We start from the raw sequence: 20,035 nt of genomic DNA on the forward strand, positions 1-20,035 counted from the left end.
AACTGCTTGAAATGTCCCTCTTAATACTTGCTTAGTCATCCTGAGAGAAGTGGGAGTGTCAGTAGCTCCTTAAACAATGTGTTAACTTTTCAGCACTGGAACATGGAAATAAGATGCCTTATCAGGAGTACTGCGAGGAATATACCAGCTGTGTGCACTACATCCTGGGATGTATCATGTACAAAACAAGTGAAACACCATGCTCTAAATAGGTACATTTCATCCAAAAATCAAAATGAGATCCTGTCATTTAACTTCAGATTTAATTACGGGAGAAGCAACATCATGCCTACCTGCAAAAGAGGGTACCTACAAATGCATTGCGTCATCACATGGATTCAGGGGGAAAGAAAGCCCCCTTCTCCCCTACATCCATGTGAGGATATAATCCACTTGTTTGCACTGAAATACACATCTACATGCCTAAAACAGTACAAATAAAGTCTAACTTACTTTTCAATGACAGCCTCTTTCTCTCTCAACTCATCTGTATGCCTCCATTCTGCCTGACGCAGTTCCATTTCCAAAGTTTCCTTATTTATTTGCAGGTCTCGGACCTGATTTTCCCACTTCCGTATCTGCTCAGTATGGGTCTCCTTTATTGAAGCAAGTAATGCATCCTTTTCCCTGGCAAAGTGATCTATAGCTGCGTGCCTTTTAGAAAGAACAAAATTAAATTTAAAAGACAATTTGTTCTTTTGGATTTGTACTTTTTGAGACAATCAATCTACCAAAGTGAATTAAAACTTTTTAAAAAATAGAAATGATCATTCTGTTTTCCTACCGAGTTTATAAAAACTTGTACAAAGGTTTAAACAATGTACATTTTTAGAAGCTTCTCAAGTTATTTTACAGACTTGGTAAAAATCCTTCTGTTTAGCTTGTTTTTTCCTACATGATAATTTTGATCTCCAGGTTATCAGGTTCTGGGACACTAAACAGTGCTAATATGATCAAAGGTAGGGATAGGCTACCCCGTGAATAATCCTACTATGCGGCTGAAGATGTCCCAGTGAAAAATGGACATTCCACAACTCCATTATGACAAATATTTGCTATCTGAAGAGGATTAAGAATAAAATAGCAGTACCTGCTTTGCATCCCCAGCATCTGCAAGTAGGGCTCAGAATGTCCCCTGTCTGAAACCCTGGACAGCCACAGCTGGTCAGTGTGGACAAAACTGAGCTAGATGGACCAGTGGTCTGACTTGGTATGAGCAGCTTCCTAAGTTTCTAACTGGGATGCGGGTGGCGCTGTGGGTTAAACCACAGAGCCTAGGACTTGCTGATCAGAAGGTTGGTGGTTCGAATCCCAGCGACAGGGTGAGCTCCTGTTGTTCGGTCCCAGCTCCTGCCCACCTAGCAGTCACGTCAAAGTGCAAGTAGATAAATAGGTACTGCTCCAGCGGGAAGGTAAACAGCATTTCCGTGCGCTGCTCTGGTTCGCCAGAAGCGGCTTAGTCATGCTGGCCACATGACCCGGAAGCTGTACGCCGGCTCCCTCAGCCAATAAAGCGAGATGAGCACCGCAACCCCAGAGTCGGCCACGACTGGACCTCCTGGTCAGGGGTCCCTTTACCTTAAGTTTCTAACGATGTTGGGGGTACAAGGGGCCCTTTTTATCACAAAACACATTGGAAATGCTAAAGTTTAAGAAGCGGTTTCTTTAAATATTTCCAATGCACTCTGGGCACACACAAAAAACACCTAATTATATCAATGTGTTTAAAAGTGAACTACAGGAAAAAGGACCATAAATTCAGAATACAGTAACCATTTGCCTATGTTTAGGCCCTAAAGGAAAAAAAAGATGTTACTGGGTAATGAATGGAGAGGGAGCACAGATAAAAACAAATACTTAATCCACACATTACTTAAGGACTATTTTACATATTACATTCTTAATGCTAACATGCAAAACAACACATCTTTCTTAAAACTTTAATATATTCATGCAGTATGATTACATCACTATCTGAAAACAGAAAGGACCAAACACCAAAGTTATCTGCAGCAATTGCTTGTTGCCCACTACTTTTTTAAAAAATGACTGCTCTTAATGAGAAAAGTACACAAAGAAGACAATGTCATCTATCCAAAGAACTCACTTTCTCTCAAATGTTTCTTTTTCTTTTTTCCAGCTCAGCTGTACTGAATCGATTTTTCTTTCTAAATCCCGTATCCTGTATTGGCAAATATTGGAGAACAATAAAATAACGCTTAAAAATTAGTTCGTTTGTATTGAAGATAAAGTGTTAAGAAAAAGAGAATGATGGATCTAGCATAGCTACGTGCCCCACTGAATATAGTTTCTGTAGTTAAATATAGGATTTGTAGTTTTTAAAGCCTTGAGGTTTTTAATTAAGGTGTTTGTTTTTTTAACCAGCTCTTGTGGTTCATAGATTTTTGTTTCTGGTGGTTTTAATGTGACTGATGGGTTTTGAGGAATTGTAATAGTATTGTGCCCTGCCCTGAGATCTGTTCTGATGAAGGGTGGGTTAGAAACATATTAAATAAATAAATATGTGAATAACTAAATAGTTTAGCTTATGGCAGGCATGCAGGATCTACATTCATGTCTGGGAATCATAGAAAGGAATGTCAGCTGTGCTTGAACTGAATGTTTTTGAAGGGATGTGAACATTTAGTTGAGATGCCTGCATTGCAGGGAGTTGAACTAGATGACCTTCCAGGGCCCTTCCAACTCTACAATTCTATGATTTTGTGATCCCAATAAAAATAAATATCATTCAGTTGAATGCTGTTACATCCCATACTTCTTGTATCCCATGTTGCTATTCTTTTGCAACCTTTCCCCACTGAGCTAGGGAAAGCAGAAAAGGTGGACGTATATGCAGGGCAGCCCATTTCCCACCTGGCTCATAAGTTATTATTTTGATTTTAGGTGGGGATGGGGAGTCATTCCTTGCACAGATATAGATATCAGAAACGTAGGGAAATGTGTCGTGCATTTCTCTTCAAGATTTAAATACTACAACTGCTACAAAATAAGTCATGTTACCAGAACAGTCTTTGAGTAGAAAATGACTTGGAGGATGAAAACCAATCTCCTACTGGGGCAGTATTTTGACATAACCCACCAGGGGCACTGACTTGGACTCCAGGTTAAGGGTGCCCAATGGCGTCCACGACATAACATGATGTCATGTTGCGGCGGCAGCACAGCGGCGCTTCCAAGGTTTTGTGGGGTCTCAGAGGAAACGTACGAGGACTCACAAGACCTCCAACGCAACTTCTTGTTTCTGCCGGAAATCGTGTTCCGAGGCTTTGTAGGAACACGGAATGGGAGTGCCCTGGCACCCAGGTCCCTGTAGAACTGGCGCCTATGTAAGCCATTGTTATGTAAACACAGGTGGTTGTATCCAGTGCTACTGTTCTGCAATGGACTTCCCCTCGCACAACAGAACTTCTTCTTCCGTTCCTCTCCCCTGCAGTCCCCCATGTCCCCACAAAATCTACTCTGGATCAGATTTTGGGGGGGTGTCGAGAGAGGAAGTTCCAGTGTATAAGTGGAATGCTGCTTGCATTGCATTGCATACAACCCATGGTTCATTATCTAATTTGACAGAAACTAAAGGAGCAGACAAGACTGGAAACCAGCACTGCAACTTTAAGCTATACGGTAGCAGTGAAGAAAGTATGACATGAGCCACTGATGTGCCAGATGTAACCTCAAGGGCAGCAACAACAAAAATAAACACATTCCTTTTACAGACATGAAAAAAATGGATTAAGAATATACTGGGAGGCAGAAAGGAATGATGAACTGAAATGAAGTTTTTCTCAATACTCGATGGAATGGTACATTACTGAGCATCTTTCACAGCTGCAAGATCCTTTATTTCCCAATCCCTGCATTTGACTTCTTTCTCCAACTCCAAGTTTCTTGCTTCTGCCATTTTCAATGATTCTGCCACTTCTGTCCCAGCCTCTTTCAAAGCCTCCAATTCTTTGGTCAACAGCTTCACCTTTCAAAGGAGAACAAAAAGGCACATGGGCTGTGTCTGTATCTCACACAAAGCCAAACCAAGGCTTAGTCAGATTTGGGGATCCTCCAGTCTGCAGGCCAACCCTGGCTCACCACGGTATCAAATTTAGCCCACACAACCATTTAAAAAACAAACACCCACCTGCCAATTGGCTGATGTCACACTGATGACAGCTATTGGCGGGGAGGGACGGTTTGGTTCTGCACTGGCCCTGTGTTTCTGTACCCTAACTGGGAACTGGCACACACAGCCAAAGCAGAAGGATTTAACCCTTGTTCATCAGCTAATAAACAGGGAATAAATCCTGCTAAGTGCAGCTGCGCCCACTTGTTCGCTCAATTGGAAAAGATACATGCAGCCAAAGCTCAAAGTGGGGCTGTTTGAAAGCCCTTTTGCAAGCAGTTTCACACTAGTCTTTAAACCTCCAGTTTTCAGAAGTTCAAAGAGCAGTACAGGGCTGTTAGCAAAATGGCTTTCAAACATCCCTGCAGTGAGCTTTGAAGCCCCAACATACAGACATAGTTAACTGCTCATGAAAGCTGGCACATCCTAATAAAAAAACATGGTTTAAAGTGGGCTTATAACATACAGTTTTGCTAACTATGGTTTTGTACGGTGTCTGAATTGACAGTCAGTAGTTATGGCATTTAACCTCATAATGTTCCATGGGAAAACTGGCCATGAGTTCCACTGATCACTTATTGTCTATACATCACAAAACACGCTAAATAGAAGTAATAGAATGTACATTGTTTGTTTGTTTGTTTGTTTGTTTGTTTGTTTGTTTGTTTTTGCTGTGTACATTTCAAATTTTGAGGGCACATTTACCTTAAGCTCATGAGATAGAACTAAATTGCTCATTTCATCCACTTTCCGTCGAAACTCATGCTCTCTTTTTTTCATTTCTGAATCAAATTCCGCTAGCAGTTCCTGAAATGAAGTTGACGAAACAAAGACTGAAGTAATTCTGGGGTGAGAAACAGTGGATGAGGAGGTGGATAAAGGAGTAAGTGGAGGGCAAAGGAGGCATCTGCAATGAGGGTGTCTGGGCAACATGCCCAGTGGCAAGTTTAAATTTACAAAATTGAAAAGAGTTATAAGAGAAGCCAATGATGAGAAGGATCTTTAACTTTTAATGAACATAAGTATTCAACAAACAAACCTGAAGAAGACGGAACTTTCTGGGACTCCTTAAGGGAACTCATAATGTTCCTTTTGCCATACATTCAAAACATAAGTAAGACAGAGAGAGACTTGTATAAATTAGGGCTGCAAGCATTCAATAATTTAATCTGTAAATTATCAATTAAAAATTTAGTAGATTAGGGGCAATTTTAATGGATGAGGCTGTGAGATGAAAACTCATTTATTTATTGCAGCTTTTTAAATTCCAGTTGTGTGTTTTTAAGTCTTCCTTTTATTATTATTACTATTATGAAAATAAAAAAGAAACAATAAAAAAATAATAAAAGCTCACCTTTTCTCTGGGAGGTAGCTTTTGTTTATTTTTAATTTTTATATCTTCTTCAGTATCTCAAAAATACTTCTATAGATAAATTTGGATTATACCTAGAATGTAATTTATAATCTTAAACCGTCCTGAAATCAACTGATATAGGATATATAAACTTTTTTAAAAAAATAAAGAATCAATTTAAATAATCAATTAAATCAATTGATAGCCCTGTTGGTTGTTACATACAAATCTGGAAGGAAGAGAACCCTGAAATTAGAGAAGTAGGGACTGATGCCGGAGGCCAGGGTGTTTATTTAGCCTTCACAACTGAGTAAAGCTGCTCTTGATTTATAGTTCTGACCTTCTTGAGATTTCAAGGTTGGCAAATTTAGCACAACATTTTGGCTCTACCCCTGTGGAAAGAATTTTACACCATCTCGTTTTACTAGACACAATCTTACCAATTTTCCCAAGGGGAGGCTGCCAATGCGAGAAGATAACCAAAAACATAAATGCCACCTGATACCTAGAATGGGAAAGCAATTTCAGTACTGCTCATTAATCGCACATTACTTTTAATGTCAGACTAGACAGGGGGAACTAGATGCCTGGGGAAAATTAAGTAACTGTAGAGTATAATGAACTCTCATCTGTCTGTAGGAACGGCAACAAAAAATAAAATCTATTTATCTCATTTATTAAACATACTGTACCTGTCTTTGCAAAGCAAGTTCACATTCTACTTCCTGCAGTTTTCTCTCCAGTTGCTGCTTCATATCCCCATATTCCTGAAGATGCTGATTGATATCAGAGTCCTTAGAACTAAAAATAAAAATCCAGTGACATCACATTTACTATGGCGACAAAAATAATAGTTTTAAAAATAAGCACCCTTCAATAAGAAGTTGTGGACTGAATTAAAACTAAGTTTAATAAGTTATTGTGTTTTGGAAGAACAACGGCAACATGTAGTGTGCACTTGAGCAAATACTAATTTCTATTCACATGCTCTTGAATCAAAATGGCCTCCCCCTAATTGCAAATGTGTCTGTACACATTAATTTGCCTGAAAGAATAAGAGTATGGCATAAGCACCGATCTAAGCTATTTACCTATTTAAATAGTATAAGCAAGTATTATGTAATAAAGCGTCTCATATATGCACCACTGAATCCTGCCACAATCCAACAGGTAGCAACAGATCTGATAAGATATCTCATACCTTGAAAAGCAGAAAGATTATAGCCAAGGAAGACCCAGGATCACAATGGCCTACATTGCACGTGAAATTCTCTACATCTACAGTACGTAACGGTTTGAGGCAGCTGCATACAAGACAAAACCAATGCACAATTGCCTCAAGAAAATGGAGTAGTACAGACATTCTGTTTAGAGGGTTTGATTACAATACCCTCTAAAAAGAGATTCATATTTTTTGCGGGATAAGCATTCATTCACGAACCAATGTCCACTCTGTAAGATACACTAAGTGTTAACACCAGTTGCAAAGTCCTTATATACAAACAAAAAAGTGGGTAAACTAGGACAAAAAAGCAATGGGTAAGATCAGGAGTCCATGCTACTGACTGCTCACCCCCCCCCCCCCAATGTGGAAGGGGAACCATCTTCCAATTTCTTTATGACAGAGGCACAAAGTAGAATCAGCAAGATTGTGGGATAGCTCAGCCGGTAGAGCATGAGACTCTTAATCTCAGAGATGTGGGTTCTAGCCCCACCTTGGGCAAAATATTCCTGCATTGCTGGAGGGTGGACTAGATGACCTGCATGGTCCCTTCCAACTCTACAATTCCATTATTCTAAGCAGGATTACTACCAGAATGAGGTACAACTGGCTGCTGGCTGAAGCAAGCATCCTAAAACACTAATATGAATGTAGTGCATGCACACAAAAAGAAACATCTTAAGTGTCTTCCTTGATTCTTTAGTTTGTATGTGAAGTTTTAGTATACCAGTTTGTTACAGGATGTTGCACCTAACAGTGTCCTCCTTCACATGTCACTGTAAACCATTATTAATGGATAACTATGAATATAAAGATCTAGGCCATTTTGCTTCTTCATATATATATTTAGGCTTCATATATTTTGAGAAGGCAGCAGAGTGACTGCATTTCAGAGGGGAGGTTATGTACCTGCTCTTGAGTAAGCACTACAGCACTGTAGGAACTGCAACAAAAAATAAAGACTACTTATCTCATTTATTAAACATACTGTACCTGTCTTTGCAAAGCAAGTTCACATTCTACTGCCTGCATAGTCCCTTCCAACTCTACAATTCCATTATTCCTAGCAGGATTACTACAAGAATGAGGTACAGAGAGAATCAAGGCTTGGATCTAGAAGGCTGAATTTCTGTCATAGCGACACAGCACTGGATCTCTCTTACCTGTGAAGCCGCTCCAACTCTAACTGGTGTTCTTTAAGCTTTTGATGGTATTGGTATTGCAGAGACTCTTGCTTTTTTGTTTCCTTGGCAAGTGTTTGCTGCAGCTTATCCACTTGTATTCTAAGATCACTAACCTCTGCCTCTTTAGCATTTTCAACCATTTTCAACTGTATAAACAAGCGTTCGTAGCGTTCCAGCTCTCTATCTCTCTCCTCTAAGACTCTAAGGTTATAGGTGAAATCTTCCTTTAAACTGTTGAATTTCCTGTGCATTTCTTGAAGCTGCTTTCTGGTTTCATGCAGTGATGTTTTCTGAAAATGGATTTGATGAGCTTGGAGCTCTTTCAGTTCTTTTTCTTTACAAATAAGGAGGTCATTCAACTCTTTCTCTGTATGCGGCATCATTGAACCTGAAAAAGAAAATCATTCATTAGGGCAGAGGAAGGCATTTCTTATGGTGTTGGAGGAGACTCTTGACAGTCCCATGGTCTGCAAGAAGATCAAACCTATCCATTCTTAAGGAAATCAGCCCTGAGTGCTCACTGGAAGGACAGATCGTGAAGCTGAGGCTCCAGTACTTTGGCCACCTCATGAGAAGAGAAGACTCCCTGGAAAAGACCCTGATGTTGGGAAAGATGGAGGGCACAAGGAGAAGGGGACGACAGAGGACAAGATGGTTGGATAGTGTTTTCGAGGTTACCAGCATGAGTTTGACCAAACTGCGGGAGGCAGTGGAAGACAGGAGTGCCTGGCGTGCTCTGGTCCATGGGGTCACGACTAAACAACAACAAAATTCTTCTTGTTGTTTATTTACTTATACAAAGATTTTTATCCTACCCTAATGCTTTTACCCAGTATGGTAATCCCTACCTGGCAAGAAATAGCTGGGTGTAATGGTCTGCATGGAGAGAGGGTTCTGCTCCTGCTTCCTGCTTTCAATCATAACCCACATCTTTATACAGATTAGCCAGAGCTCAAGTTGACCATACCCCCATCACACTAGAAATGGATAGAACTAGGTAGTGGCCACACGCATAGGCAGTGGAGCCCTAGGGCACTGCTTGTCAAAGCAGCGACTAATGCTCTCGTGAAACTGCTGGTTTGGCAAAACAGTTTCTCTCCCCTCCCCACCCCCACCCCAATGAAAGGCACACAAACACGCTAAAGCAACATGCAAGGGAAGCCTATGGTGAAATTTGCAAGACAGGCACAAACATACTCCAGGCCCTTCCTATTTCATATTCCCCCATGAGCAAAGTATCCTGTTCTGCCCTGCTACCTCCAGTTGCTGGAATGGAGCGCAAGGGTTGCATTCTTGTGTCTGGAGCCCTGAGGCAGAGAATACCCATTAAAGAGTACAAGTCCAGACACAAAAGTGTCGTGAGCATTAAATATACATCATACGAGACCAGAGAGATAAAAGACCCATGCTGTACACCCTACCATCTGTGTCATGGCGTCCTTCTGTGGGGGCTTATATAATAGATTGGGTACTAGTTTCTATCATACCCTATGTTCTGTCAAGAAGGCACGGTTGCCAATGATGGGTGACCTTTTTTGTTGTTGTTAATGAAGTCAATGAGAGCGAAATGTCTTTGATCAGGTCTGGGGCTGGTGTAGAGTTGTACCATTAACAAGAGCATGGCCAGGGACTGAAGTTATGCAGCATACTGTATAACTGTACCCCCCACTTCATGCTACCCATGTCCCACGCGTGACTTTGCCTCATTTTGTCATGCACACCCCTCTTCCAGGGCCAGATTTAGGTTTGACGAGGCCCTAAGCTACTGAAGGTAATGGGGCCCTTTATATGTCCATCTGTCCTTTGTCAACAACAAATTGTCACAGTTTTTTGTGTTGAATATATCCTATATGGTAATTTATGGACCTGATAGATATCTAAAGCCATTTGCACATAACAAAATATGTATTTTATCAAAGTAATTGTTGAACTGAAATACAATTAAAAAGAAGTATATTAGTTATCTTATATTTTGGAAATTTACATCCAGTTTTTTCCCCATTACTTTTTTGGGGCCCCCCAAGAGAGTGGGACTATAGTTTGTGTAGTTTATACGTAAATCCAGCATTGCTCCCTTCCCCTATGTCTGTGCTTCCTAGGGTGGTGGGTTTTAGCAAACCACACAAACCGCCTAAAATCCCCGCCCCCTTCTCCAAACCTGTATCTTATGCCTCACTAGACTGGTGATGAAAGCACCCAGCCCACCCTTCTCGTACTACAACCCTTTTCCTTGCACGAACCCAGCAGGTTCCAAGAAACGGCTCAATCTCGGCAACGGCGAAGACCCCGTTTCCTTAGAAACCACAGCGGCTGGTGCGACGTGAAAATGCTTCCTTCCGGCAACCGGCGCTTCGGGCCGTTGGGACCGCCCTTCGCTCCTCTCCGGTCGTAGCCTATTGAGTTCTCCGTGGAAGCAAGAGTAACTTCCCCAGCCACCTCCCGCTGCATCTAGCCCCGCAAGACACACAGCCGAGAGCCCACGCTTCCTATCCTACCGTTTCCAGCTTCCACCAGTGTTGAGAATATTTTTTTTTACACACACACCCCTTTCCCCATCCTATAATGATCCCCAAGCGATGTTGACGGCGCTGACTTTCGCTCAGGCATGGCCAAACGTGGCCCTCCAGCTGTTTTTGGACTACAACTCCCATCACCCATAGCTAACAGAACCAGTAGTCAGGGATTGTGGGAATTGTAGTCCGAAAACAGCTGGAGGGTCAAGTTTGGCCACCACTGCCTGCATTTCCTCTTCTGCCGAGGACCAGGCTCGAAAAGGCGCTGCTCAGGCAATTAGCAGTTGCGTAAATGGCTTTACGGGCAGGGGTACCTTTAAATGGCTTTTTTTTTGCATTTAAAGGGGTACCTTTAAATGGCCGTACGGGCAGGGGTACCTTTAAATGGCTTTTAAAAAGCAAATAGCGGGGTTGAGGGCTAGAGGCAGGTCATAACCCTCGCTTGTGTCCCCTACAGGGGCTTTAACATTACCTATAGACTTCCTCCACACACAGTACTGCTGTGTTTTCATTGATCTATATATACATTTTTGCCTTCTCTTTAAAAAAACCCCAAAAAAATCACAATGAAGAAATATTAAGGGAACCAGGTCAAGCCAGTTCAGTTCTAAACGAGGAAGCATTTGTTTTGGGTAAAGCAGTCACACCCCACACACAAACTCTGCCCTACGAATCTCATGCTCCCCCCCCCCCCCCTTGTCTACGTGAAGCTTGGAGCAACACAGGAAGATGGATTTAAACACTCATCGTTTTCGTCAGCCCCAGTAACATCCCTGACTGGAACAGCATGACTAGTTTCCTGTAATAACTGTTAACATGTTTAAACAGTGTGCAGAGTTTTACGGGCTGGGGAAAAAATATGTTCTCGTTCATTATTTTAATACAAGGGCAGAGAGTTAGGGGAGCTTTGGCAGGGAGGAGAGGAAACATGTTTTCAGAAACACTAATTTATTTGTTTTGCAAAGTCTTTGTATCCTTCCCTGCCCTAAATCATACAGATTTGGAAGGCAACTAACAAATATAAAATCACAATAAAACATAAAAGAGCCTGCTGGATCAAGCTAATGACCCATCTAGTCCAGCATCCTGTTCTCACAGTGGCCTGTGGGAAACTCACAATCAGGACTTGAACACAGGAGTTCTCTATTTTTGTGATGGTGGAGACAGAGCATAACCATCATGGTAACAGTCGAAATAAATAAAAAAATTGTCCAGTAGCACCTTAAAGGTCGTGACAGATCGTGAAGTTGAGGCTCCAATACTTTGGCCACCTCATGAGAAGAGAAGACTCCCTGGAAAAGACCCTGATGTTGGGAAAGAGGACCAAACTGCGGGAGGCGGTGGAAGACAGGAGTGCCTGGCGTGCTCTGGTCCATGGGGTCACGAAGAGTCGGACACGACTAAACGACTAAACAACAACAAACCTTAAAGGTAAAGGTAAAGGTACCCCTGCCCGTACGGGCCAGTCTTGCCAGACTCTAGGGTTGTGCGCTCATCTCACTCTATAGGCCGGGAGCCAGCGCTGTCCGGAGACACTTCCGGGTCACGTGGCCAGCGTGACATCGCTGCTCTGGCGAGCCAGCGCAGCACACGGAAACGCCGTTTACCTTCCCGCTAGTAAGCGGTCCCTATTTATCTACTTGCACCCGAAGGTGCTTTTGAACTGCTAGGTTGGCAGGTGCTGGGACCGAACGACGGGAGCGCACCCCGCCGCGGGGATTCGAACCGCCGACCTTTCAATTGGCAAGTCCTAGACGCTGAGGCTTTAACCCACAGCGCCACCCGCGTCCTAAGAGACCAACTAAGTATGTTCTGGGTATAAGCTTTTGTGTGGTCTCTATGGTGCTACTGGACAGTTTTTTTATTTATTTCAACTGAGTCAGACCAACACGGCTACCTACCAGAATCTAGCATCATGGTAGCAGCCAGTGATAGACTTATGAATTCAGATTCTTTGGGGAAAGCCATTACTGTTTAAAGTGGTATGATACCCCATATGTGTAGTGTAGTGCATATGGGGCCCTTACTGAAATATGCATAGAACTGCAGCATTAAATCACAATACCACTAGCAAATTTTGTTCTTACTGGCTTTTTTAGCATTTGGGGTTATTGCTGTAATAATTTTTTCAAGGGCATTTTTTCAAAAGCTTTCTCAGAGCTACAAATCAGCTATACAGTACTATACATCTCTCTTTCTTTCTCTCTCTCTCTCATAACCAAGAGACAGGAGAAACTGAGGACTAATTTTGGAATCTGCAATAAACTCTGGTTGATTTAACATTTCCCAGATGCCCACAGATATGTTGTTTGCTTAGCTGCTGCAGAAAAATATACGTTTTAAAACATTATGAACACATTGAACAGTTCTTGGGTAATAGAAGTGCGATGCTTGGTCTTGTCTCTCACAGTTACCAAATTCTAGAACAACAACAACAGGCTATGTACACATTAGCATCTTAAAACACAGTGATCTGCATTTCAATTCACATTTGCACATTGTTGTACATACCGGAGAGAGAGTGCTTTATCCAATGCACTGTTACCTGTTTGGTTTCCCTGAGCCTGCAAGTCCTGTTCATGAAGCTATCATCTGTGCATGCACAAGGGCTGTCTGAAAAGTACACACTGCTGCTTGACTGCAAAGTGAATGTGGATTATGTTTTCAAATCAGTTAGAAGCTAGTCTGAGGGAAACATATCAAGCAGCAGTATTTCTAAAGAAACTAGATATGGATTGTGGCTAACAACCTGGGTACATGATTTCAAAAATCAGTGGTAGGAGGAATGTGGTGAAGCCAGAGTAAATGGTAAGGTGTACACAGCCTCACTGTGAGGCATGGTGTGAACAAGATATTATGCAAAAATATACAGAAATAATATTTGCCAATATGTTTCAGATCCCAGTGTGAAGTAGATCTTGGAACTGCAAGCTGTACTGGGCTACATTTTATGCAGACTGCCATTCATATTTTTACCATTGTATCATTCTTCTCCCCTTCATGGCTTTGTCATGGCGAAGGGGCTTGAATAACTCCAAGAAGCTCTGAGCTATGCCATGCAGGGCTACCCAAGACGGACATGTCATAGCCGAGAGTTTAGACTAAATGTGATCCACCTGGAGAAGGAACTGGCAAACCACCCCAGCATTTTGCCAAGAAACCATAACAAAGGAGAAGCTTTGAGAAGAAAGTGAGTGTTTCCTAGGCATGCTCTGGTTCATGGGGTCACGGAGAGTTGAACACGACTAAGACAACTAAGCAACAAAATCATTCTTCTAAGGCTACTCCAAGTTATGGAAAGGGTCTTGTAATATGAAATGCCTGTTTTGTTACCTGTTACTGTTACCTGAAATAAATAAATTAATGCAATTTAAAACATGTTTGGAAACTACAGCTAATGCAAAATGTTGTGATCAATTTGTTAACTCTGCTGAATTCAAACTGCACATATTTTAGATCTGGAAGGCCACAATATGAAGTTTGGCAGGCATGCATGTCTTTGGTATGGGAAAGCTAAAATATATAAGAGCTTCATGAACCATGTTATTAGGAGAAATCTATATAGAGTCTGGGAGAAACATAAGAACTTGTTGGAAAGGAAAACATCCCTATGGTTATTGCCAACAGAAGCAATTACAATTAAGAGAATAAATATGAATAGACGGTGGGCGACTTATAGGGATTTGTTAGATTTTTCAGGGAGTGAACCCAGATTAAAACCAATGGAAGAAGTAAGGGAACCAAGTTACTGATTGGTTACAGTACCATCAACTATATATGTTCAAACTAGATAAGAAAAATGGCTTTTTGGACCAAACAAAGCTCACAATTTGAAACAGAGTTATTGCTGAATAAGAAAAAAACAATTGTCCAAAATGTACAAATATTGGAATGGGAAACAAAATATGAGCTGGTTAAAGCATCAATGACCCACTGGGTAAAGGAGATAGGGTACAGAACATAGAATATAGAATTAAACCTCTGGGATAATCTTTGGAAGAATGATTTCAAATTTACTGATGCTACATGCTGAAAGAGAACTATATGAAAATGATTCATAGATGGTACCTAACATTGAGTAGATTGGCTAAGATGTATAATGTGGAATCAATTTGTGTTGGAAATGTAAAGTAGAAGGAACCTTTTTCATATGTGGTGGACCTGCAAAAAAATTAAATATTGGGAAATTATATATAATGAGATGGGGGGAAATGTTGAAAAGAACTTTCCTCAAAAAAACCCAGAGGCATTTCTGCTAGGAATTGTATAGGCAGAGGTTCCCAGGAGTCAGAAAATTTTGTTTATGTATGCAACAACAGTGGGTCAGATTTTGTTAGCCAAAAAATAGAAGCCGAGAGAGTTTCCTAGTAAGGAGGATTGGTAACTTAAGATGGTAGAATATGCAGAGTTAGCAGGTCTAACAAATGGAATAAGAGAACAAGAACAGGTATTTAAAGAGGAGTGGAAAATCTTTGTTGAGTATATTGAAAATAATTGTATATAGTTAAAAACGCTGGCAGTATTAAAATAATTCAGAGGATGTAAGAAAGGTAAATTGAATTAGATGGGTACATTAAAATATGCAGGAATGTTGGCTAAGACAAATGAACCTTGGAAGGAGAGGGAGGGAAGTCAACGAATGTTTGGTATAATAAAAGATGTTTAATTTGCAAAACAAACAAACTGTTGGTCTTGACCTTTAAAACCTCAAATTACCTGGACCAAGGTAGCTAAAGGACTACTTCCTGTTGTGTGAACCTGCCTGTAAGTTGAGATCATCTTCAGACTCACTTTTCTGTAAGTTGCAGTACTGTGTAGTATGAAGAAACCTGCTCCACAATAACTTGGAGCTGGACTTTCAGTGTGGCCAGTGCCAGATTTATGTATAGGCTAAGTAGGCTGAAACATAGGGCTTTTATATCTAGGGGGCCTTGCCAGCCCACACGCTCCCCAGCGGGTAGTCTCCCCTCTCCCAAAATTGCAAACCCAAGACTTCATGTGAGGGCAGGACAACTCAGGCTCAGCAACTATTAGACTGAGGGCTAGCCAGTGGGGCCCAATTTGAAGCAGTGGGGCACAACTTGATTTTTTTTATTTTTATTTTGTAGGGCCCCAGTTCACAGCCAAAGTCTGCAAAATCTTATAGATATAAATAAAATCCATCTAGATTACCCTGGTGCAGGGGCCCCCTTAGGAGCGGCCCGCGGGGCCCAATTTGGCCCAATTGCTCCAATTGCCTTACCAGACGTCCCTGGAGACAGTCCCTGGATTCACCAATCTGTCGCCAGACAAAATCTGTCCCCGGATTTTAATTAATGTCCCTGAATTTATGCCTGGGGATTTCTGGCAAGGCAACATGGTGGGCGCCATGGCAGTGAGCAGCACCGGAGGTCCCAGTCACGTCAAAGTTCCTACAGCCTGCCCTTTTTCTGTCATGGGAGAGACAGGCACCCACTGTATCTGTACTTTCCAGAAACAATTTAAGACATTTTTGTTTCAGCAAGTTTTACCAGGGAGACAAAAAATTCTCTGCTTTGGTGTTCATTTTGCATTGTTCTTCAACTTATCTTCAGTTGTTTTTGTAGTTTTAAAGACTATTTTGAGCAGTTTTATGCTATGTTTGCAAACATCCTTAAAACATATGTTAAAGGTAATAATAATAATAATAATAATAATAATAATAATAATAATAATAATATAAATGTTATAATGGCATTAACTACCAATGAGAACATAAGTGAATCCAAATTGTATTTAACAGCATACAGTCTCTATATTTATTATAGACAATTATTTCAATGCAATCATTTCTCTTTTCTCTGATCCCTAAATACCAGTGCTAAAATGAAGCCAAAATGAAGCCAGCCTCTATCATACAGTAAATGGGCATTTATTGCAAAGGTATAGAGAGATGCATTTATGCATTTATCAGGAATATGTTTGAGAATCCGTGAAGAGAGAAATAAACAAGAGGTACAGTCAAACCATATTAGAACTGAAGAAGACTTCCTGTAGTTCTTTCTAGCTGATTTGCATGTGTCCAGTTGACTGAACTCAACCCGCCAGAACCAGATTAAGTAGGTCACTTTCAAACAGTGAGTCAACAAAAATATCTTGCCATGCAGTGTGGAGTGCTGCATCTCTGGTGCTCTCACTGTACTACCATATCTGCCTTCCTGAGTGCACGTATTCTTTCTGTTTCTGTCAATAACATAGCATGGGCACAACCTTTTGGAAGATAATATTGCACTATAAATTCAAACAGAGTCGTGATGTGGAATGGAAAGGAATGGGGTATAGCTTTGAAACACAACAAATCTTAACCAGAACTAACAAGGATTTAAAAATGTGACTTTCTCTACAGCAGCTGAGCCAGATAACCAGATAGGAAGATAGATAGATCCAGTAGCCAGCTGGTTATTGGGCATTAAAACATGTCACAACTGGTAAAATTGGTACAGGCTAAGGAGCATAATTAAATTAGGATGAAGGCTTTCTCCTTCCCCCCTAGACCAACCTCTTAATGCTGTTCTGCTTGATCAATAACTGCAACCCACTTAGGAACTGCAAGCCAGCCTCACTAATTAGCCGAGGGCTGAGGTGACTGACATGCCTCCCTTGGCACCTCTTGGGCTGCTGAACTGTGTAGAGTCTGGGAATTGAAGTCAGTTCCATGGGTTTGAGCCAAAATGAGGTTGCCTGTTATGGGTATGAGGTGGGTGGTGATTATCTCTCCATTTCTCATCTCATTAAGAATTAGCTATCTACACTAGTGGAAGGCTATTTAGATAGCAGTTAAATAAGACTTATTGCTGCAGAACCTTTGTTAATTAATAACACTGCTTTCCTTTCCTCTTCCAGAAACTTAAGCCTTGTTGTCTTGAAATTTCTTTGCTTGTATGAAAATAATCGTGTAACTGGAGGGAGGAACCAAAAAGGCATTTTGTCTGATTGCTTGCTAGGAAGCTGAATGTATCATCCATCCATCAATTTAAGAACTACAGTGTGAAATAAGCACGAAGCAGATTTACTGCCAAAAAAAAAATAGTACTTGCAGGGTAGTAATGATGACTCACATGCATGAGCTAATTTATCCTTCACACTTGCAACATGGGCTGAAAGGAAAGGTACTTTCCTCTCCATTGTCCTATCTGTTAACTTCCTTCATTGTGTCTAAACAATTTTCATCAAGAACTTTCTCAAACCAGGAATCCCCAGTTGTTTTTATCTTGATGGGAGATCCTGAGCATGTCTACTCAAAACTAAGACTAATTAGGCTCAATGGACCTTATTCCCAGCTAAGTTGGTCAATATGTACAGGATTTCAGTCTAACAGTACAACACTATTCCCTTCACTTTTCTTTAAGCAACACATAACTTTAAAATCATACACCATAAAAATTTTCCTCAGATGAAGGAAATGTATATTATTAGCTAGTGGTTTCCCTTTCACCCTGTGTTGAACTGTAGGAAGTGTAGGCAGAGGAATCAATCATGTTCATTGGTATTTTATTTATCTTGGTGACTCTTATCTCTTAGTGTAGAGCAGGGGTGCCCAAACTTTTTTCAAAGAGGGCCAGATTTGATGGAAGTGAACATGCGTTGTTGACCTTTTTTTAGGATTGAAGTTGACCCTTTGGATTGAAGTTGTTCAGTTTGTTTTAAGATTGAAGTTGTTCAGCTTTTTTTAGGGTTTTACCCCAGGAAATAAACTGCCATAGGGGCCGGATTGAACCAATCGGTGGATTAGACCCCCAAAACGGATTTTGGACATGCCTGGTGTAGAGGAAGGATGGAGACTCCCCAGGCTTGACATATGTTGCTGGATGATAGCTCCCATAATTCCTTGACCAAGGAGTATGCTGGCTGGGGTTGATGAGAGTTAGTCTGCCAACATCTGGAGGGTCAATCTTCCCACCCATATATGATCTTATTCTCTGGATTAACACTTAATAAAAAGCTGTTAATTGAATTGTCACAGACCTTGTGTATTTAATTCCGTTTGACCTCACTGTTTACTCCATGGTTTACATTTCTCTCTCCCTCCCCAACCTGATATGTAAATATACTTGTTAGTTAAAGATAACACTCCCTGCATCTAATGAACTGCACTCTGCTTCATGAAAGCTTATTATGCCATAACAAATGTGTACATATTTAAGACTCTTTGTTGGTATTGCTGCAACAGACTTACACATCATTTAAAAGAAATTGTAGACAGCTATGCGTTCCGGAACAGGAAAAGAAGAACCCACAGTTGCTAGCGGAAGTTACAAAGAAACCTCAGTAAACGGCAGCTGCGCCAGACTTGTAATGTTAATTGGGGGAGCACTCACTTAGAAAATAACATTTAAGAGGTCACAAAATGGCTTTGCTGTGCATGTTTCTACTGGGGGTGGGGAGAGAGAAGGTGGAATTTTGTTAGGGCAGGGATGAATGTTAGCGACACTATTGAGTAGGAGCTGTTATGCAAAACCACCTCTCCATGCAAGTAGTATGACTGATAGAAGGAACTGGTTGGGGCAAGAGAGTGGCATATATTTTTTTAATCAATGGGGGTTGACTAAATAACCCTTGGGATCCCTTCCAACTGTACAATTCTATGATTTTAGGATTCTAATACAGTGGTACCTCGGGTTACATACGCTTCAGGTTACATACGCTTCAGGTTACAGACTCTGCTAACCCAGAAATAGTACCTCAGGTTAAGAACTTTGCTTCGGGATGAGAACAGAAATTGTGCTCCGGCGGCACGGCAGCAGCAGGAGGCCCCATTAGCTAAAGTGGTGCTTCAGGTTAAGAACAGTTTCACGTTAAAAAAGGACCTCAGGAATGAATTAAGTACTTAACCTGAGGTACCACTGTATTAGATGAATCTACATCTAGGGTGGGGAACTTTATTAGAAAGCAAAAGTAGCCATGGTGGCCCGTAAGAAAAACTACAAAGCCTACATTAGAACAGTGCCTTTATTAAGACAACCAAAATGGCATGTAATACTGTGCAAGCTTTTGAGTTCTTCAAAACTCTCCACCAGAGGAGATAGTAAAGAAAGCAAGGGGAAGGGCAGCAAGAAAAAAAGGCTCTTGGATGTGGAAGCCATGGAATCTGGATTTAATCAAGAAGATGGGAGGAGGGAACGGACCATAACATTAGGTGCTGCTCTGCAGGTTTCAGGTTGAGCCCAGGACTGCTTGGATGAAGAAATATACCAATGGTTGATCCCTTATATTATATCCAGTTGTTACCCAGATCTGTGTCCAACCTAAAGAACACAGAAGTTCCAAAATGGGTGGAAAACAGAAATAGAGAAACCAGACTGTTGTTACATTAACAAAGCTGGAAATTGTATGTGATGTACTATGTAAAAGAAAATGTAAGCGTTGTATCTGTTGCTCCACCCACTGGCAGAGGAAGGGGGGTGCGGTGGGTGCGGCCTGAACCAAGGGTCATCCCTGAGGGGGGTGACATTGCCGTCACCCACCTGGGATGCTTGCCACGGGCGCCGCCCCCACAGGCACCTAGCCCGCCCCTGGGGGCACAGCATGTGCCCCGCTCCACCCATTTTCCCTTTAGCCCTACCCACCAGTGATGTGCAGAACCCAGAAATCTGGCCACAGGAGAGAGTGGCC

The 20,035-nt window shown here is 41.4% G+C and overlaps 1 protein-coding gene across 8 annotated transcripts in view; it reads right to left on the bottom strand.

Annotated features, from left to right (window-relative positions):
* CCDC57 (coiled-coil domain containing 57) overlaps nucleotides 1-20,035 on the bottom strand; it is a 61,599-nt gene that overhangs the window by 36,813 nt on the left and 4,751 nt on the right. For 2 of the 8 annotated variants that reach the window (XR_013391815.1, XM_077924145.1), the window contains exons 1-7: nucleotides 8,741-9,003; nucleotides 7,872-8,280; nucleotides 6,179-6,287; nucleotides 4,838-4,939; nucleotides 3,831-3,988; nucleotides 2,108-2,182; nucleotides 454-654 (exon numbers count right to left, since the gene is read on the bottom strand). Coding sequence is in view for 7 of the 8 variants with exons in the window: in XM_077924145.1 (XP_077780271.1) it covers nucleotides 454-654; nucleotides 2,108-2,182; nucleotides 3,831-3,988; nucleotides 4,838-4,939; nucleotides 6,179-6,287; nucleotides 7,872-8,280; nucleotides 8,741-8,822 (1,136 nt within the window). In the remaining variant the exon portion in view is untranslated. Of the gene's footprint in view, nucleotides 1-453; nucleotides 655-2,107; nucleotides 2,183-3,830; nucleotides 3,989-4,837; nucleotides 4,940-6,178; nucleotides 6,288-6,687; nucleotides 6,791-7,871; nucleotides 8,281-8,740; nucleotides 9,004-10,132; nucleotides 10,529-20,035 lie in introns of those variants that run through there. The other 6 variants (XM_077924144.1, XM_028716240.2, XM_028716226.2 and 3 more) reach the window with 5 other exon arrangements.

Source organism: Podarcis muralis, chromosome 2, assembly GCF_964188315.1.
Source record: "Podarcis muralis chromosome 2, rPodMur119.hap1.1, whole genome shotgun sequence".
Taxonomy (NCBI): Eukaryota; Metazoa; Chordata; class Lepidosauria; order Squamata; family Lacertidae; genus Podarcis; species Podarcis muralis.